At 37.1% G+C, this 20281-nt stretch overlaps 1 protein-coding gene across 20 annotated transcripts in view; it reads left to right on the top strand.

Annotated features, from left to right (window-relative positions):
• LOC131431008 (phosphatidylinositol 4-phosphate 5-kinase type-1 alpha) overlaps positions 1–20281 on the top strand; it is a 166265-nt gene that overhangs the window by 76091 nt on the left and 69893 nt on the right. For all 20 annotated transcript variants that reach the window (XR_009229626.1, XR_009229627.1, XM_058596379.1 and 17 more), the window contains exons 4-6: positions 16604–16963; positions 17032–17174; positions 17379–17553. Coding sequence is in view for 18 of the 20 variants with exons in the window: in XM_058596379.1 (XP_058452362.1) it covers positions 16604–16963; positions 17032–17174; positions 17379–17553 (678 nt within the window). In the remaining 2 variants the exon portion in view is untranslated. The remainder of the gene's footprint in view (positions 1–16603; positions 16964–17031; positions 17175–17378; positions 17554–20281) is intronic.

Below are 20281 nucleotides of genomic sequence, written 5' to 3'. Positions count from 1 at the left end.
GTTACACTAACTACTCGATCCCGCTACGGAAAGTTTATGAGAATATTTTAAACTTAATTGCATAACTTTGGGCACTTTTTGAAGTGCATGAACTCTTTTGTTTTTTTTTTTTATTTATACATTGATTTTGTGCGGGCCAAGATCCTAGAAGCTAAACAGAGCCAGTTTATCATATAAAATTGGTTTTGAATAAAATTAAGATATAATTTCTTTAATGGATCTTGTTGTAACCCTTCTTCTCGGGGGAGAGTTATTCTCGTTCCATGAGGGACCATTGGCTCGTGAGTCGCATCGTTATCCTTTTTCCGTAGGTGTCGTCGTTGCTGTTGTTGTGTTTAGTGTTTTCGTAGTCGTTGTTTTGGTGCGTCTCTTGAACATCCGTAGTACTATCCGAACCGATGTTAGTTAAGGGGGGGAGGGGGGTGGTTAGGATCTAAACGATGAAAAAAATCATCATTTTCGCGAATTTTTTCCAGAATTATCATTTAACAAAATAAATTTAAATGTTTTTCATGATAGAAAGCATCATTCGAACAACATTTTGTATTTTTTTCTGGAAAAATATTGAGCAATGAGTCGGTAAAGAGGTATTTTCGAGGACGCTTCTTCAAAATTATGATTTGGGGTGTCCACTGTATCTCAGACTAATCAAAAGTGAACAAATAAACGCAGCATATTTAGAGAAGAAGTTTTTCTATACCCCAACGTTTCTGTTTGATTTTTGTTTAGCTTTTTTAATTTTTGGTGGTTGTTAAATGTGAAAACTACGATTTTTTGCGCAAAATCCGCCATTTTTTAGCTGTTAAACCTCCCCAAAGTAACAAAACAACGAGAAGGAAACGGTTGGGGTCTGGTTTTTTATATGTAGAAAGTGTATGCAAAATTTGAAAACAATTGGTGCAGTAGTTTTTGAATGACGATGGACACGGACTTTCGAAACCTGCTTTCGAGAAAAACGCGTTTATGTTTTTTTGTCTATAAAATCATTGAAAACAATTAATTACTCCAGTGAGCCCGTAGGGTCTAACATTTTCAAAAAATCGTATTTTTTCTTTTATAATTTATTATAATTAAACATTTCAAGAATGCTTTGTCAAGTTTTAAAGTCAATCAAAGTAGAAATCTTGGGTCTGTGCGCCGGGCTCTTGCTTCTTCGTAGAATGAGATAGCCATAGATAAAGGTCCATAACTTCCAGAGTTTCGTTCCAATAGGCTTGAAAAATTATAAAAATTTACTATAAGAAAATATAATGAAAATAATAAATGGTTTTTCAAAAGTGTTAGGCCCTACTCGCCTCTTAAAGAGGGTTTCTGTTGTTTTACAATGGTTGCAGTTGATACTTTAGCAGGGATAGCTTGTTCGGTTATTGCAATATTTTTTAAACTAATAGTACTGAAATCGCTAGAATTTCCCGTGCTGAATGGTTGCCTTTGGTTGAAGATGTCTTTTTCGCAGTTTCAGTGCAGGGTTTGCCGTTGTGAGCAGGTTGTTCACAAAACTGACATGTAGTTAGCTGATTCTCATAGGTAATCAGCGATTTTTAAGAATGCCTTTCGCCCTGCCCACAAATTACATAAGTTGGAATCGCTTTATGCAGTCGTATACGTAACACTCGCCATTCTCAACACGGTGCACCTCGTTTTTAACCGAAGCGATTGCAATTGACTCTTTTCCAGTTAGACGCCTTGTGGAATTGAATCTCATTTTCATCATTAACGTGTCTAGATGCATTAGTTCTTTAAGTAAGATTTCAATTTCGTTTGCTGTTGGTCTAACTTTGCAGCATTTGGAATCAATACAAATTGATTTTGGTCTTGGTTGACCAAGTTTCAGGCTTTTGTAAATCGTATTTGCCCATTTCTTATACTTTGTTCACTGCACTGTATTGTCTATTGTCGTCTCGACCGTAAGTAATTTTTGACTGTGTTGGATGAGATGCGAATACAAACTGCATGCATGAACTCTTGTTGAAACTTTTACATAAATTCCAAACCTTTGTAGTAAAGAATTCTGAATTTCACTGGTAAACAGCTATCTGAATGATTTTGTTGATCGCCTCTACAATTTTATATAGGTTGCAGCTTGCAAACCAATTCGTTCCCTCTCATTTTACTACTAACATCGACGCCGATTAGAACATCCAGTCGACGACGCTCGAATGCCAACACTGCATGAGATAGGAATTTGTTACCACTTAGTGCATTCTACCCTTAAGACGACATGATTCATTTTTCAAAACATTTTAGAGTTGAAACATAATTATGTAATTGTCAAGTTATTCCGAGATGATTAGATTCTTCACGAACGAAAAACTTTAGTCCGAATTGCAAACAAAAGTCAAGTATTGAAACCAATAAAATGATGATAATTGTAGTCATAATTATGAACGAATGTTGCCTGACCTGGAACGAACATTCCAGTATTTCCCACTGTGTTGAAAAATGCCAGCAAAAATACTTACAATTTCAATATACCGTACGCTCCAGAGCCCGGATGGCCTCGTGGCATTTATTTCCGGTCAGTCACGCGTACATACGAAACGATTCGAAGCTGGCTAAAAATAAAAATAAAATTCCCTTACCAGAGAAGTTATTTCACTTTGGTTTCAATTTGCAGCTTCAGTTCGATTAATCTTTAATCATTCAATCCAATCCATCGTTGTCGCTTTGGAAAAAGCCATTTGGTCGCAAATGGCTCGAAATGATGATGCCATTCTGGGTTAAACGTAATGCCAGAGAAAAAAAAACCTTAGACAATAGCGGCTTATTTCGTAATGTCTGCGGAATGATACGAATGATGAAGAAAAGCGCGCTCGCCAGTTGAGACCGGAACTTAAGAATTACTTTTAAATTACAGGATTTCTTGCAGATCTAGCCACAAAGCTGTTTTGTTGGCTCAGATTGGCGGCTCAGATTCTCGTTTCTCATGGCATTAAAAAACCGATGTGAGCTTAAATTATGTTTGTGACCGGGGGCTTTTGCGGTCGGTTTGACTTGTATGTATTTATATCTGGAAACAATTGTGGGTTTTTATGCTACGCTTTATGAATGGCAAGCGTAACGATTGCAGGACAAATGTGAGAGTTTTTTGGCCGGTGCTGGCGTTGGTCCAACCAGAAGTTGTGCAAAGGATGCTGTCAGCACGGGTGCGGTTCGGTTTGGTACTGAAAAACTGCCACATCTGAAAAAAAATCTCATTCATAATCCTATTTGAATTGATGTTGATGCTGTTACTTTGCAGTTTCATAGTTCATATTTGCGAACGAAGGTCGCCAGTAGTCGGCTTCCACAAGGTGTCTAGAATAAAATATTTCAAATCCGAAATAACATGCTGTCATACGACGTGACGGATTGTTCGGTAGCAGCATCTACTCTACCGAAAAAAAAAAACAAAACAATTCGGTAAACCTTGGTTTCATGAGCTTTCATCGAAGTACTCAAAACAAAGCCAGACCGGGTGTGCACCACGCTGTGAGTTTGAATAAACCGAACATGCAATTATCATATTTTCCCCATTATACCTACGTGCTGGGGGAATGTGGCATATAAAGTGTTCCATTCGATGGGTTCACTGCTAGATTCCGAAAAACTGGCTTCACCAAGCAATACCGAAACTATAGCACTTTTATTGGACAACTTTCAATTCTCGATCATCCGAAGCATCCCCAGCAGACAACACGTCGTCATCGTAGCCGTCATGCTGCTTGATCCTGGTTGCGGTGGTTTGTACGCTCTCTGAATACGGAACACAATGTCTTGGGTGTGTGTGTGTGTTGGCAAAACGGAGATATGTGGCGGAATTCGATGTAAGGTGGCCGAATGGTTGGGTAAAATCGATAAATAGTGTCAAGTTGTTTGGTTCTTATCATAAGATTATTACAAACCAGTTGTCGTATGTTCGAGCCCTGACCTGGAAGGATTCGTAGTGTCAGTAGAATCGTAGCACCAACCATGTAATGGTTCTGTACACTCTGAATCGGCTGCGAAGTCTGTTGAAACAGAAGGTCAAATTCCATTACAGGAATGTAATACCAAGGCTTTGCCTATAAGATGACGGGATGTTTGCTAATAATATTTCTTCGGCGTCAAACACTGTTCAGTGCATTTCCCTCAAACGCACATGATCAGCATCTAAAGGTCGATGTAAAAAATTTAGGCGACAACAGAGTGTAGGCACAGTGCAGATTAATTCAATACTGAAGTGATTTTCCTAAGAGGCTCTCTTGAAATGAGCCGTTCACTCTAATCAAAGTGAGTGGTCCTTACGACCGTAAAAAGCAGTGAACAGAATGTCGTTGGTAATATTTTTTCCGGATTTGCATATTTCAGCAAAAGAAAATATCGTAATGCTCTTTGGGACCGAATAGGAAAAAGTCGCAGGGAGCCGAATCAGGTGAATTCGGTGGTTACTGAATGGTATTCGTTTCGTTTTCAGCCAAATGGTCATGGATAATGATGGCATTGTGTGACGATGCTTTATTATCGTGCAAGATCAACAAGTTGTTTGCCCTCATATCTGGCCGTTTTCGGCGAATTGCTTCACACAAACTTGTTATAACTCCTCTGCCATCTCTCTAAAAGTCAATTTGCGGTCTACGGTCATCCATTCTGTTTTAGTCGGTTTCCGATGTCGATCGCCTTTCACTTCTCTCATCCTCATTCACAGACTCACGGCCACTTCTGAAACGTTCGCGACACTGATAAACGACAGTTTTCTTTGAAGTATCGTTGCCTAAACATTCGCAACGTCTTGACACCATTGAAACCGTTTTTAACGCAAACTCATTGTTGCAAATTCAATTCCATCTTAAAAATTGTACTCCGAAACCTCCATTTACGAAATAAACGGGGGTTCGTAAAAAGAGGTAGTTCGTAAAAAAAGTTTACGTTATTTGGAATTTACTTCATAAAAAAAGTTTTGTGTAGTAAATGGGGAAACCGCCCTTCATATGGCTATTTTCGGAACGGATGTAAAGAATAAGTGCAAGAAAATGAAATTTGAACTCATTGATATTGCTTAAAACCTTTCACAATATGGGTATTTTCTAAAAAAAATGAAAAGGTTCCGGAAAACTATGTTTAGGGTCTTTCCGAAATCTAAGATGGCGACTTCCGTATCATCTATATTCCTTGAAATCATTTACAGTATGGGTATTTTCGGAAAGGATTTGATGTGGTATCATAAAAACGATGTTTGTGGTCGTTCCGAATCCAAAATGACCATTTCCGGTTTATTGATATTCCTTGAAAATACTCACAATATGGATATTTTCAGAACAGATCTGGTTTGTAGGTACCAAAAAAGATATTTGTGGTCGTTTTGAAAAAAGAAACTTTCAGAAAAAATCCATATTGTAAGGGTTTTTAAGGAATATCGAGAAACCGGAAGTCACCATCTTGGATTTCAGAACCACCTCAAACATCGTTTTTTGACATCTACTCATCAATCCCGTTCCGAAAATACCCATATTGTAAGGGTTTTCAAGAAATATTAAGAAACCGGAAGTCGCCATCTTGAATTTCAGGACCACCTCAAGCATCGTTTTCCGCTACTTATCAATCCCGTTTCCAAAATACCCATATTGTAAAGATTTTCAAGGAATATCAACAAACCGGAAGTCGCCATCTTGAATTTCAAAACTACCTCAAACATCGTTTTCTGATATCTACTCATCAATTCCGTTCCGAAAATACCCATATTGTAAGGGTTTTCAAGATATATTAAGAAACCGGAAGTCGCCATCTTGAATTTCAGGACCACCTCAAGCATCGTTTTCCGCTACTTATCAATCCCGTTTCCAAAATACCCATATTGTATAGATTTTCAAGGAATATCAATCAACCGGAAGTCGCCATCTTGGATTTTCAAAATACCTCAAACATCCTTTTCCAGAATCTACTCTTAAAACCCGTTCCAAAATACTCATATTGTAGTAGTTTCTATGGAATATAATTGAGCCGAAAATCGCTTTCGATTATGCCGAAACCTCTTATACGAAGTAGGTTCGTAGAAAAAGTTTACTTTATACGGGATTTGGTTCGTAAAATGAGTTACGTAAAAAGAGGTAACGTATAAAAAGTGTTCGTAAACGAAGGTTTGGGTGTACGAAACCAAGGACACGCACAATCGCAGATTTACTCAATACAGCGTAACTTTTACAAATATCCAGGTATCAGCTGAAAATTTGATAGAATATCAATGACAGATGTTGCAACCTAAAAAAAATATCGGATGACTGAGAGCGCCACACGGTGGTGATCCCGGAAACTTTTTGATCGAGGTAGTAGATTCACTGAGTTCCTGCTTCAATGTCGTAAAAGATCACACTTGCAGAAGTTTCTCTTTTCCTAATTTCTGTTACTCGATTTTTTCAATGTTTCAAGTTCGGTTGTTCTTATTCACTAAACTGTCTATTCATTCCATTTTTCGACAGATTTTTATATCGATTTCTTTGAGCTAGTATGGGGGTTGTTACTCATCTATGTTCAACATGAAAACAGTATTATATTTCATTGGAAATGGTTTTATTGATTTTCAAAATATTCCCCTAGATGATCAATACACTTTGAGGTAACCCAAAAAAAAAATTTTCGAACGCTCCAAGAGCTTCTTTCAGGAGTATTGTATCGCTCTTCACGCAGTTATTTCCTCACTGAAGAGAACAAATAGAAGTCGTTATGTGCCAAATCAGGACTATACGGAGGGTGGTCCATCAATTCGACGATTTAGGTGCTCAAATGTAAGGTTGTTTGAGTCGATGTGTCTTGCGTTTGTTTTTCTTATTTCACGAAAAACTTCTGGCGAATTCAAATCAGATTAATCAGAATTGAGGATCCTTGGTTACAATCCTCTAAAGCAACGGTAGAAATATTTCCGTTTGTACTGGAAAAACAAGCCATTTTCTTTGAAGTGCTTCGAGCGTGAACAACTTTTGTTGGATTTGATTCTTCTTGGAACACTGTTGTTTAGTTTCGGGCTCAAATGAGTAAATCCATGTTTCGTCACTTGTGTAGATGTTATACACCGAATTTAAGGCACTACGATTGATTTTTTCAGCATTTCTTAGCACCAATCGACACGAGTCTTTTTTGAGTGATTGCCAAATTATGTGAGATCCAACGTGAACAAATTTCTCCCTCGACTAAATGTTCATGCAAAATAACATAAGCTTTTCACAATAATGTCCAAGGCTACCTCCATTTCACGGCACGTTACATGGTGATCTTCCATTATCAGATTTTACACAGTATAGATGTTGTCTGGTAAAACAACTGATTTTGGATGAACTTTGAATTTATCGGCCAGCGAACAACGACCACGATTGAATTCGTTATACCAGATTTTTACAGTCGCATAGGATGGTGCTACTCTGCCAAAAGCCGATCTAAGTTGTTTGAAGCACTCTTGTCTTGATAATCTACGACTAAAATCGAAATAAATCAGTGCACGAAAATGTTCATGATTCAATTCCATTTTGTTCCTGAGGTAAAAATTTCAACTCACTCAACAAAACAAATTGCACTAAAATGGCAGAATATTCGGTCAAACTTTATGATGGAAACGTCAAATCCATCGGGCAAAGACTAAAGGCCACGTATCTAACCAAATTCCTTTTCTTTTTTCGTTTTAATTCTCGTATTTCGAGACTATGACTTTAATGATAAGAATCATCTCTGGCGAAAATCCATTAATGTTACAATGTTAATATTGTATTGAGGGTACAATTTAATTCGTCCCTTTTCTTTTGGGTCAAAAATGCATTTATTTCAAAATTAATTTGAAGATTAATTAAATAATCGTCCATCGCTACTAACTACTTTTTCCCACGTCTCAGGCAATTTTCGAATTTCGTCTCGAAAAAATGTCTCGTCGATTTCCGCGAAAGAAGTGCTGCATCCGTCGCAACAACCATTAATCAGAAGAAGCAATATCATGAGAATACGGCGGGTTCGGTCAAATGTTCTTGCATTCCGGCCGTTCTTCTTGTAATGCTCGGTTCAAACGCATCAATTGCATCCTATACTGATCGCTTGTTATAGTATCGCCTGGTTGTAGCAGCTTATAGTACACAACACCCTCTTATCCCACCACATGTATAACATGACCTTCGGACCATGAATATTCGGCTTGGGTATTGATGTGAAGGTCGATGGTAACAATTGACTGGTCATAGTGTAGTATAATAATTCTACTCTTCTTGGGGTTGTCATAGAATATCCACATTTCATCCCCAGTAACTATTCGTTGTGAAAACCCTTTGTTGCCTTTGCTTTGTTGCTCGCAAGTGAAAAATAGCCTTTCAATGTTTCTCGGTTTCAGTTCATAAGGCACCCAACTTTCCTGCTTTTGAATCATTCCCATGGATTTTAATCGTACTAGATTATGCTCGTTGATTTACTTTCAATGATTCTGCATGCTTCTCTTGGATTTGACTCGGATCATCATCGAGTAATGCCTTCAACTGTCTGTCTTCAAATTTTTTGGGTTAACACAGTAAAAAACAAGTTTTTTTTTCAACTCGAAGCAATATGACCGAATATTAAGGACAGATGTTTAACCTCTTAAAACTATCGACATCAGCTGGTACTGTTTGATATTCATGACAGAGCCATCTTTTGAAAACGAACCGAACTAATTTGTACTCCCAATAGATGAATATGACTAACTGCTCTTGCGGTATGTTGAATAAATAAAAGGATTTGTATTTTCCTGTATGATTGATTATTCCACTCCCGATAATCGATAGTTCATTTCTAGTTAGGTTACGTTCTACACTCCACACTATTACAAAACTATTCAATGATTTTTTCTCGGCAGCCGGCTGCCCTAATAACTTTATTTGAAGATATTGATTCGAAAGTTCGGATTCAAAATATTTTTTCATCGCGCTTTAAGACTTATTTTTGCCTTTCTCATATAGAAAGGTTATGCAATCACTTGTTTCTGTAATCAATCGGTCGATATTTCATGAACAATATATTTATTTACCGTAAGAACAAAAAGGGATTCATTTTCAACCTTACGTATAACAAAAAATACTAAAAAAACTGTCATGTGAGCTCAGTTCAAACCGGTTACGTGTAACTTTTCCCATATGAACTCATAATAATAGAAATTAATTCCTATTAATAAATCGTGATACCCGAAAAATACCTCAATCCTCAACTAGCGGGCCATTCATAATGTTTTTTTTTGTTGACAGGGATTTCTTTTTGAAATTTCAAATCAAGAAACATTTGAAAAAATACTAAACCGAAGCGATGTAAATATATTCTAAAAACCGGGAGTTTTTATCTCGAAACCCGGGAAATCGAAATCGGCTTGCCACCCTGTTTAACTAAAACGAACGATTTCGGATTTTTCTTAGTCATGTCACGTTGGATTTTTAACATGCAAGCCGAAAGATAATTTTATTTCTTCAAAAAAGGTTGCTTCTTTTTGATGGACGTATATTTTGAACAAAAACCAAAAACTGATTGTGCACTGTTCCGCGTGGATCTCGGCTGAAAAGTTTGTTGATACGTTTTGTATAAGAAAGCCGGTAACCGAGAACAATACTGCTATAAAAAACTGAGCGTACTTCAGTCATTCGTGTAGCGCACAAGAACACTCTCACATCCGGCCATAAACTTCTAGATAATCTTTAGCAAAAACTTATCTTAAAAACACTTTACTCCATCTTAGTTGGCCAAGATTAAAAGATCCGCTCCGGAAATTTGCACACACAGGAATGCTACAGGAAATTCGCACGAGGACGATTCCGTGATTCAACACCTGCACTCATGTTAAAGTGAGCTGAGGGAAATCAAACGAGTGGCATTCGTATGTTTGTGAGTGTGTGTATCTGTTTGTGTGTCTGTCAATGATCACATACACCGACGTGTCGCCCTCACGGGAACATGACAGGAACGCCATCAGACAAGCGTCAATTTGAAATTCTATTACAGCAATCTTCAAGGGCTAAATCGGCATGAAATGTTTTTCTTACTTTCTTTACGTTTGTCGTTCTGTGCTCAAGCAAATTTTCCTGCTCGCCTCGGATTCACCTTGTTTGCCGCTTGGAAAACACCCGTGTCCCCCTCTGGGTCATGATTCTGTGCAAAAGCTAGCTGGAATTGAAGGGTGAGATGGGTCTCTCTGGATTGAATTTTCCAGTATGATTTTGATGGATTATATTAACAAATTCGGTCTGTTGATTTGATGGATTAAGTGTCTGGAAAATTTAGATTGAGCGTGTCAATTTTTATATTTCCGGTGTTCTTGTGGCTCGATTCCGGGCAATTGTGGGTAACAATCCAATTCAGATTTTTATGAGATGATTGTTCTACAATTGTTTTGAAAGACAGTATATTTATCAAGGATAACATTCTCTCCACCATATACAGTAGGCTGATTTTCGTACGTTACCAATGTTTCACAAGCATTCGAACTGCCTTTACTTAATGTGACGCATGAAGGAATACGTATTGTTTTTGTTGCTTGTATTCTGTCAATGGATTTATGCATTTTTGTCGATCTTTTTTTTTGTTTGAACACCGAATGCTTAAAGTTTTAGCCACGTTCTTGATTTGCATTTTGATATAATTTATCAAAAGTGATTTAAGTAATCGTCGAGTCAGATAGAACAGAAGTGATATTTAGATTTGAAATAAGTTTCAAATTTGGATGTTTGTCTGATATTTGGATGAATTTCCGTTCTGTGATTGTTTAAACAGTAGCCGGGCAAAATTTATCGTAATGCACAGCACATATGAAGGAATATGTTCAATATATTCATTCAAAAAAACAGGTTGTTAACTCTATTATTTTCACCAAAGTCTCCTTTCTATATGAAAAAAGTGTTCTTAACGATTTGTTTGCTGTATGTTCAAGCTTCGACCCGGAAGGATTCGTAAAATCATAGCCTAAGGCAGGCAGCAGTTCTGTACGCTAATAATCGACTGTAAAGTCCGTACTAGCAAGATGGTTTTTCGTAGAATCGTTAAAGAGCCCGGAATTGATCTTTGAATCCATAAATACTATTTTAATGATTCCTATTATTAAAAACAATCCAATTTTTTTGGATAACTCGTTTATTTGCAACGATTCGCTTCAGTCACTAAAAATTATCAATAATAATTTCTGCAGGGTAATTAATTTCAAGCAAAGTATTAATTGGCTCTACCTTGCTCTGCATTCTTTACGAGAGCATTTTTTTCACATTTTTTTTCTCCGCAGTGGCATCGTAGTCGGAGGTGATGATCACATTGCACGAGAATAGGAAGTTGCTGTCACTGTTACGATGGGTGATGAGAGTAGTAGTGCTGCTGTGGACCGCGGTGGTGCATTTTAAAGCGCACGGTTTGGATCCAAACAGAACCGCATTGGCAGCTCAAAGGACACATCTAGGGCAGCCCTGATGTAAATCGTTTCGGGTGCTGATGCTGTCATTACAAAGGAAAATTACATTAGATAAAATGGGCATTTTTTCTCTTCGTAACGAGCTCTACCGTAAACTTGCACTAGTTGGTCATTAGAAGAAGTTTACAGTGACTTTCTACGATCAATTAGGGAATTGGAATTTTTTTTCTCTGTATATTCCAGAAGAAGGGATCGTTCTTATGTTAACATTTTGTTATAACGAAAAATAATGAAAGCAGTTTTCACTTTTCTCTGTTTTACTCTAGTTCGGTTTCAGCAGCCATAAATTCAATTTTAGGAGTGAATAGAGTGAAATTTTCGGCATTTTCGAATGACGCTTGCTATCAGAGCAATATATTTATCAAGGATAACATTCTCTCCACCATATACAGTGGAAATAATAAGTTAGAGCTGATTTTCGTACGTAGCATTCGAACTGCCTTTACTTTACTTTACAGTCGGTTTCGGTTCGTTTTCTCAGTTTTTGATCACGTCATTATCGGTTTCATTTTCATCCTTCGCTTTTACAGAATTTGCCATGTATCGCACCTATACGGTTTTTGCGTAGTGGCATGAGATCAAATCGCCAAAAAACGCAAAAAATCTATCTGCTTCTAAAACGGCTAAACCTCATTTCTAACGAACAAATGGAGCCGTCACTCCGATTCCGAGAATTGCTGTTTCCGTCCAAAAGTAAATAAAACTCGAATTTGGCTGAAGGATAAAATTCGTCTTGATGCAAGGAAAGTGCGCGACTAAACGGAACTGGAAGTGCAGTACCATTACAATTTCTCCCTCAGCACGAAACATTCGCTAACAAAGCTAACAATATGCATCTAGAAGTGAGGTTAAAGTTATAATTTGCCTATATTGCGTGATAGAGAATTCATGTCTTCGGAGTAGTTGTAGATCATATTATTACGAGAAAATATGCCGAACACATGAACTCTTTAAAATTGATTGGTGTCGAGATATGAAGCAATGATTATCGGAGGCCCAAAAAAGTTTTTTTTCACTTTAATACCTTTTTATCTTTTGTATAGATATAAAACACAGGTTTAGAGTTCTCTCAAGCTTTGGAAAACGAACTTAGTAAATTTTGGTGTGTGTATGTGTGTGCAAAACAAAGATGTGTGATCCTCAGTGAAGTCTGCACCGATTTTGACCAAACTAGTTGCAAACGAAGGGTCTTTTAGTAAGTATAAACGCTATGGTTTTGTCTTTGGATCTGATGTTTACTATCCGAGTTATACAAACGTTTTATGTCAAAATTTGCAGTTTTTAGACAATATCTGTCACAATTGACCTTGTTCTAATTTTAGATACCTTATCGGAATACCAATTAAACAAGATATCGGAGATATCGATTTTTTCGTTGGGGATTTGAACGAATCACGAGGAAATGACGCTTGGATCCAAACTTTAGACACAATTTTAAATACAATCATTTGTGAGTGATTGAAAGATTGGAGAGTTTCTTACTTTGAGGTGATTCGCCTATTCGGACCAGAAAAGTTTTCCGACCGTATTTGCGGGGTTGGGGATCGAATCCAAGTGGGCTGCGTGAAAGGCATCGACTAACCCATTACGCTATATCCCCAGTGGATCGATTTGGTTTTAGCACGATTTCTTTTTTGGCAACATAATTGTTCGACTGTGACGTGTTAATCCTTATATTGGAAATTCTGCATCATCCTTCAATTCAAAGTGATAACCAATAAATTTTTATAACTAAACCACTGAAAAAACAAAATTCTCAGATCACTCAAACATATTCAAAAATATATGTGTAATTTTTAAAATTGTCCTGATTATTTTCAGTTATTTTTTTCCAGTTTATTTTAATAAAGCAATCGATGACCAGTTTTTCTAGTCATCATTTCTGAGAGAAAAACTATTATTGATGCAGAAAACATGTGAATACATAAAAAAGGTATCATCTCACTTCAAGGTGGATTAAACATGTTTTTAGCATAGATTTTCATGATTGATGAACTAAAAATAATTTTAAAATCCACTAATTTGCTTAATCCTGATACCTTTTTTTATCAATCCGCATGTGTTTTTTGCGTGAATATTCTTCGAAGCTTTTAGTTTTCATTAAATTATTTTGATGACCGTCATTTTGAATGACTGTTTGATATTTCAATCACTCATTACGTTGTAATTTTAAAACTGCAAGATGAATCGAAGATAGAAATTGTATAAACCAGAGATGGAAATAAGCCCATTTTGCGCATGAAAATGTGAATCAAGATTTCCGATTGTGAATCAAATAACCGAAAACCGTGAACTAAAAAATTGGGTAACAAAGCTAACATTGCGATTATGTTTTAAATTGTGGAAAATGAAATTGAAGACCTTTTTAAATTCTATGTAAAACCAAAATTTATCTTATCAAAAACCATTCGTTTCCATATTCATTATAATATCTACAATAAATATGTGATATGAAAAGATAATACTGACTATTTTTATTTATTGTGAATCAAAAAATGTGCTTTTTCCCACCCCTGGTATAAACCTTAAAATTATTTCTTTCAATCTAAACGTGTGACAACCGATTAAGCAATCCATGAGATGTAGAAGTGAGTTTATGGTACTTCCAGAAACGGAATTCAGAGATCAGCATAACCAAAAATAGTTCGTGTGTCTATTATTTAGTATGACGAATGAATTGAAATATTTTTTGAGCCCAACTTTGCAGATTTTTTGGTATAATAATCTGCTATGCCGGTTCAAATTTCAAAAACTCATCACCCTGTAATTTCAAAATTGGAGGTCAGAATCAGATAAAGTTTCGTGTGGGACCATAAGTTTCTTTTAATTGGAATTTTCGTTTATTAAATTCGTTTTGGACTTCTCTATTATCTATTTCCCATGCTTTCGGACACGGAAATCGGTGTAGTCAAAGTCAGTTAATTTCGCCTAATGGATTGTAAAACATTTTATTAGATTCGAAATTTTTGAAATCCAGAGTAGCCATTTTTTGAGTACCTTCCGGGATCGGAAGCCGAATACCGTTAAAACAGAAATTTATTTGATCATTGACTCTCAAAATCTGTGAACCCAATAAACCCGATGAATTTTTGTGATTGTATCTCCTGAACCGAAAGTCGGATCTGATTAAAAAACAAGCAGTTTTTATGGGACCTTAAGACCTTTTATTTGAATGTTAGATAGACGAAATCGGTTCAGCAGTCTGCGAGTAAAATGAGTGACATCATTTCAATTCCGTTACGTAACAGATCGGCTGAAAAGTTCGTATCGTTTCTATGAGAGGGCGCCACTAGAATTAAATCCATACCATTTTCAGTTAGTACCAACCTTCAAAAGATACGTGTATAAATTTGACAGCTGTCTGATTATTAGTTTGTGAGATATTGCATTTTGAGTGAAGCTACTTTTGTTATTGTGAAAAAAATGGAAAAAAAAGGAATTTCGTGTGTTGATGAAACACTACTTTTTGATGAAAAAAAGTGCCGCCGATACCAAAAAATGGCTTGATGAGTGTTATCCAGACTCTGCACCGGGCGAAGCAACAATTCGTAAGTGGTTTGCAAAATTTTGTACTGGTCATATGAGCACCGAAGACGATGAACGCAGTGGACGTCCAAAAGAGGCTGTTACCGATGAAAACGTGAGAAAAATCCTCAAAATGATTTTCAATGACCGTAAAGTGAAGTTGATCGAGATAGCTGACACCCTAGAGATATCAAAGGAACGTGTTGGACATATTATTCACGAATATTTGGATATGAGAAAGCTTTGTGCAAAATGGGTGCCGCGTGAGCTCACAATCGATCAAAAACAACAACGAATTGATGATTCTGAGCAGTGTTTGGAGCTGTTTTATCGAAATAAAACCGATTTTTTTCGTCGATATATAACAATGGACGAAACTTGGCTCCATCACTTCACTCCGGAGTCCAATCGACAGTCAGCTGAGTGGGCTGCACGCGATGAACCGAACCCAAAGCGTGGAAAGACTCAACAATCGGCCGGTAAGGTTATGGCGTCTGTATTTTCGGATTCGCATGGTATAATTTTCATCGACTACCTTGAAAAGGGAAAACCCATCAACAGTGACTATTATATAGCGTTATTAGAGCGTTTGAAGGACGAAATTTAAAAAAAACGGCCTCATTTGAAGAAGAAAATAGTTTTGTTTCATCAAGACAATGCACCGTGTCACAAGTCGATGAAAACCATGCTAAAATTGAACGAATTGGGCTTCGAATTGCTCCCTCATCCACCGTATTCTCCAGATTTGGCCCCCAGTGACTTTTTCCTGCTCTCAGATCTCAAGAGAATGCTCGCTGGTAAAAAATTTAGAAGCAATGAAGAGGTAATCGCTGAAACTGAGGCCTATTTTGAGGCAAAGGACAAATCGTACTACAAAAATGGTATCGAAAAGTAGGAAGATCGCTATAATCGCTGTATCGCCTCTGATGGCAATTATGTTGAATAATAAAACCGAATTTTGGCAAAATATGTGTGTTTCTATTAAACGATACGAACTTTTCAGCCGAACTGTTAAACTTTTTTTGTGTTTCTATAATTTTCAGCATAAGTCTGTTGCAAATCAATCAAAAACTCAGGCTCACCAGAGCTCAAGGTTCGAGGATTTTTCGAATGCTTCACATTTAAATTATCATCCATTTGTCCCACTCAAGCCAATCCGGCCAAATGCCGCAGATTTTCCATCCGGATCGAAAAGCGAAAGGAAATATCTTTTTTATCGCTTTTCGCATTTTTGCATGAAAAAGAACCTTTGAGAAGAATTCATTCTTTCATTTCGTTTCGATTCCACTTACATCGACAGTCATTTGACTGCGTCTCAGTGGAATCTTATCACACTTTTACTAGCGCTGATGAAATTGAAAAAAAAAAAACGCTTCCATTAAACTTCGGTTCGGTATCTCATCGATGGCCAATATGCAATGTAAATGTGCTCCATTTTCCCAGGATGCTCATTTATTAAAAGTAAATGAAATGCATTAAGGTTATGGAACCATCGTTTTTACCCCTTTCCCTGGAGTGCTATAAAATAAGTTTAGTTTTTTTTTCGAGTCTAGAATGAGACCGTTACTCGCGGCAATCGATGGAGCCGCGAAAATTTCGTTGTAACCAAATAACAAGCTTCTCTCGACATACTAAATATGGTGTTTTTTCTGTTTCTTTTTTTTCAATTTGTTTCAGATGTCGGCGGAACAAGCCCTGGCCGGGCGGCCCCATCGGCCGAAGTCGGACAAGGAGCGCAAAATCGGTCACCGGCGGGTGGGCGAGGGTGGCGAGATTACCTACAAGAAAATTCAAACCACCCAAATTATGGGTTCGATTCAGCTCGGAATCCAGCATACGGTGGGCAGTCTGGCGTCGAAACCCCGGCGGGATTTGCTGATGATGGACTTTTGGGAGCTGGAAACGATATCGTTCCCACCGGAGGGATCCAGCATGACTCCGGCGCACCACTTTAGCGAGTTCAAGTTCAAAATCTATGCTCCAATAGCGTTTAGGTACTTTCGGGATCTGTTTGGTATCCAACCGGATGATTTCATGGTGGGTTGCAGTACAGAGCAGTACAATATTTGAATACTCTAACACGATTTTGCGTGTTTTTTTTTCAGATGTCAATGTGTTCAGCTCCGTTGCGGGAGCTCTCGAATCCCGGTGCGTCCGGTTCTATCTTCTATCTAACCGATGACGACGAATTCATCATTAAGACTGTGCAGCATAAAGAGGGCGAGTTTCTGCAGAAACTGTTACCAGGGTAGGTTTTGCTTTTCTTTCCCGTTCCTCCGGCACCTTCGGAAATTGGTTTCATTTGCACGGAAGCCTTTTTCGGATTCCTGCTTCTCCGAACAAATAATTTTCTCGCACGGTTGAGTAAAATGAAATTACCCTGGCGCGAGAAAACTCGCTTTTAACATTTTTATCATTCCGGTTGTTCTCTCTTTCTCTCTCCTTCTAATAGATATTATATGAATCTAAATCAAAACCCCCGCACGTTGCTACCCAAGTTCTTTGGGCTGTACTGCTACCAGTGCAATAGTAAAAACGTTCGACTGGTGGCGATGAACAATCTGCTGCCATCGTACGTGAAAATGCATTTAAAGTATGACTTGAAGGGATCGACGTACAAACGAAAGGTGAGTAATTTAATGAGGATATTTTTCTCCGATAACGGACGGGAAGGATTAGCTTGTTAGTGCGCAAAGTGCGAGAATAGAAGCGAATTTCTAATTTGATGTGAATTTATTATGCCTGTGGGGAACAATTTGACGTTTGTAAACTTTTTCGTTCTCCTGCCGGTTGCTTGTGATTAGGTCAGGGAATTGAAAATGATGGTTAGATCAAAATGGAAATTTATGGCGAAATATGTGCGAAATAACAATTTGTTGGATGATAGTAGATAGCATAGCGAAGGAGAGGAGTTGGAAATGTACTAATTTATTTTGGTTGTTTTCGTAATAATTTTAAAGTGAATAAATTCCATTAAGATTCGTAGCTAGTAGCTGGAAAGCAAGCCCTAAGTTGACACCATTTATATGGACCTGCAACTTGCATCACAATTTGTTAAATCGCAATACACATAATATTTGGCTGAAAACACTTCCAGGATAAAATTTCAACGGTCATATTATGTTTTTGTTTTGCTGAAATGATGAATTTAGCTTAAAATACCATCATCTTAGAAACACTCTATTCTTAAACTCAAGTAGCCAATATGTGTGGCAGTCAGCTAAATCTATCTAAATCTGTATAGGCCCTGTGGGTAGTTTAATAAATTGTAAAACGTGTTTTATTAGCCACTCTTGTATAATTTTGTGTTTATAAATTCATTTGTTACATAAAATTGAGTTTTTTTGTCTGCAGTTGCGAATCGCTTGTCAAATCAGAAGTTTTCTGACGAACGTGGCGGTAAAAACAAATTTGTTTCAATCGAGGATTTGTCCTTCATTCGTGGTTGAATGAAACTTTTGAATCGAAAGTTGCCCAAATTTTATCATTACATACATTTTTTCGTCCATAAAATTGGGTGCCTCAGTAAAATTAAAAAAAAAAAACAACTAAATTTTCACCCATCGATTCTGTTTGAGCATCTGAGTAGTCCGGTTTGGACATTTACAGCTCCACTAATTTCATATAGTTTTAGAATTATTTTGTTCAATTGATGGTTGAAAATTCAATTAATAACGAAACATGTAATAATTTCTCTGCTTTTGAAGCCATTATCATAGTTTTTCCTAGCAGAGACGACAGTTTCGTATACAAAAGTTTACGGTTTTCATAGGAATTCCGCTCTTCAATGTATGTGTTTGTATTTAAGAAAAACCCTTTTACAAAACAAGTTTCAATATATTTTTGCGATAGTTGATTTAACTAATTTCTTTTTGATTCAACCAATATGGTTTTTGATTTGCATATATTCAAGTAGTTGAAAAATGTGTTGTGTTGAATGCTGTCAAATGCCGGAGACAGTTGAAAGCAAAACAATAATCGCAATGTAAAATCAACAACTTTTTTTAGTTAAAATCTGTTCGCGTCGCTTCAAAATGTCAATGAAAACAACATCGATGATTAAAGCGTTTGGTGAAATTGTGTCCATTCGATTTGAGAAATTTATGATTCCAATAACAAGTGTTTGTCTAACAGCGGTGTTGTGATAAAGTTAACCTTGTTTAAGATGAAAAAGATTTTGTTAAAGAATTAGAAAATGTTAATGAATGATCATCTCGTAATCTTTCAGGTATGCGCAAAAATTTTATGCTTCAAATTCGATCATTGATTTACTTCCAGCAGACTGTTTTACTTCCAGCTGTTTGATACAGATGATGATGTTCATGCATTGGCAATAAAACGCTTTTTGACATGAATTTAATTTATAAAAGTAACAGGAGCGAAGGGTTCCAAACACACAGAACGCGCTGCGATTGAATGGCGCATTTGAATTGCCGTCGCAAAATTCCAATTCCCAGCGGTTGATTCACCCAAGCTTAACACATGGATCAATAAGTCCCGAGACTAAAGCAGAGAAGGCGTTCGTAGTTAAGCAGTAACCACGTCTTTCTAGAATACTAACCTTTGCTTGAAACGGGTCAAAATTTTAAGTCGATCCGACCAGAAACAGCTGAGTTATCGAGGTTGGAGTAAAGTCGTTTTGTAGTTTGTTTAAAAAATGGAAAAAACCGAATTTCGTGTTTTGATAAAACTTTGTTTTTTAATGGGTAAAAACACCGTGCAAGCGAAACAATGGATTGAAAAATGTTATCCGGACTATTGTCCATCAAAAGTAACGATTTGTCGGTGGTTCGCCGAGTTTAAACGTGGTCGTACCGACACAAATGACGCGGAACGCTCGGGTAGACCTGTGAAAGCCGTTACACCGGAAAATGTGAGTGAAGTGACAAAAATTATAATGAAAGATCGTAAAGTGAAGCTCCGTGAGATTGCTGAGATGACACAGATATCATATGGAAGTGTATTTACTATCCTTCATGAAAAATTGAGCATGAAAAAGGTTTTTTCCAAGTGGGTGCCGCGATTGCTTTCGATGGAACAAAATGCACCCTGCCACAAGTCGATGAAAACAATGGCGAAATTGAATGAATCGGGCTTTGATCTGTTTCCCCACCCCCCATACTCGCCAGATTTAGCCCCCAGTGACTACTGGCTCTTTGCTGATCTTAAAAAAATGCTCCAGGGAAAAAGATATGGCTCAAATGAGGAGTTCATCGCTGAAACTGAAGCTTATTTTGAAGCGAAAGATAAATTTTTTTATAAGCATGGTATTGAAAAATTGGAAAAACGTTGGAACCATTGTATCACCCTAAAAGGTGATTATGTTGATGAATAAAAAAAAATTTGCAAAAAAAA

The sequence above is a fragment of the Malaya genurostris genome, chromosome 2 (assembly GCF_030247185.1).
Source record: "Malaya genurostris strain Urasoe2022 chromosome 2, Malgen_1.1, whole genome shotgun sequence".
Taxonomy (NCBI): domain Eukaryota; kingdom Metazoa; phylum Arthropoda; class Insecta; order Diptera; family Culicidae; genus Malaya; species Malaya genurostris.
This window is presented reverse-complemented; position numbering and strand designations above follow the sequence as displayed.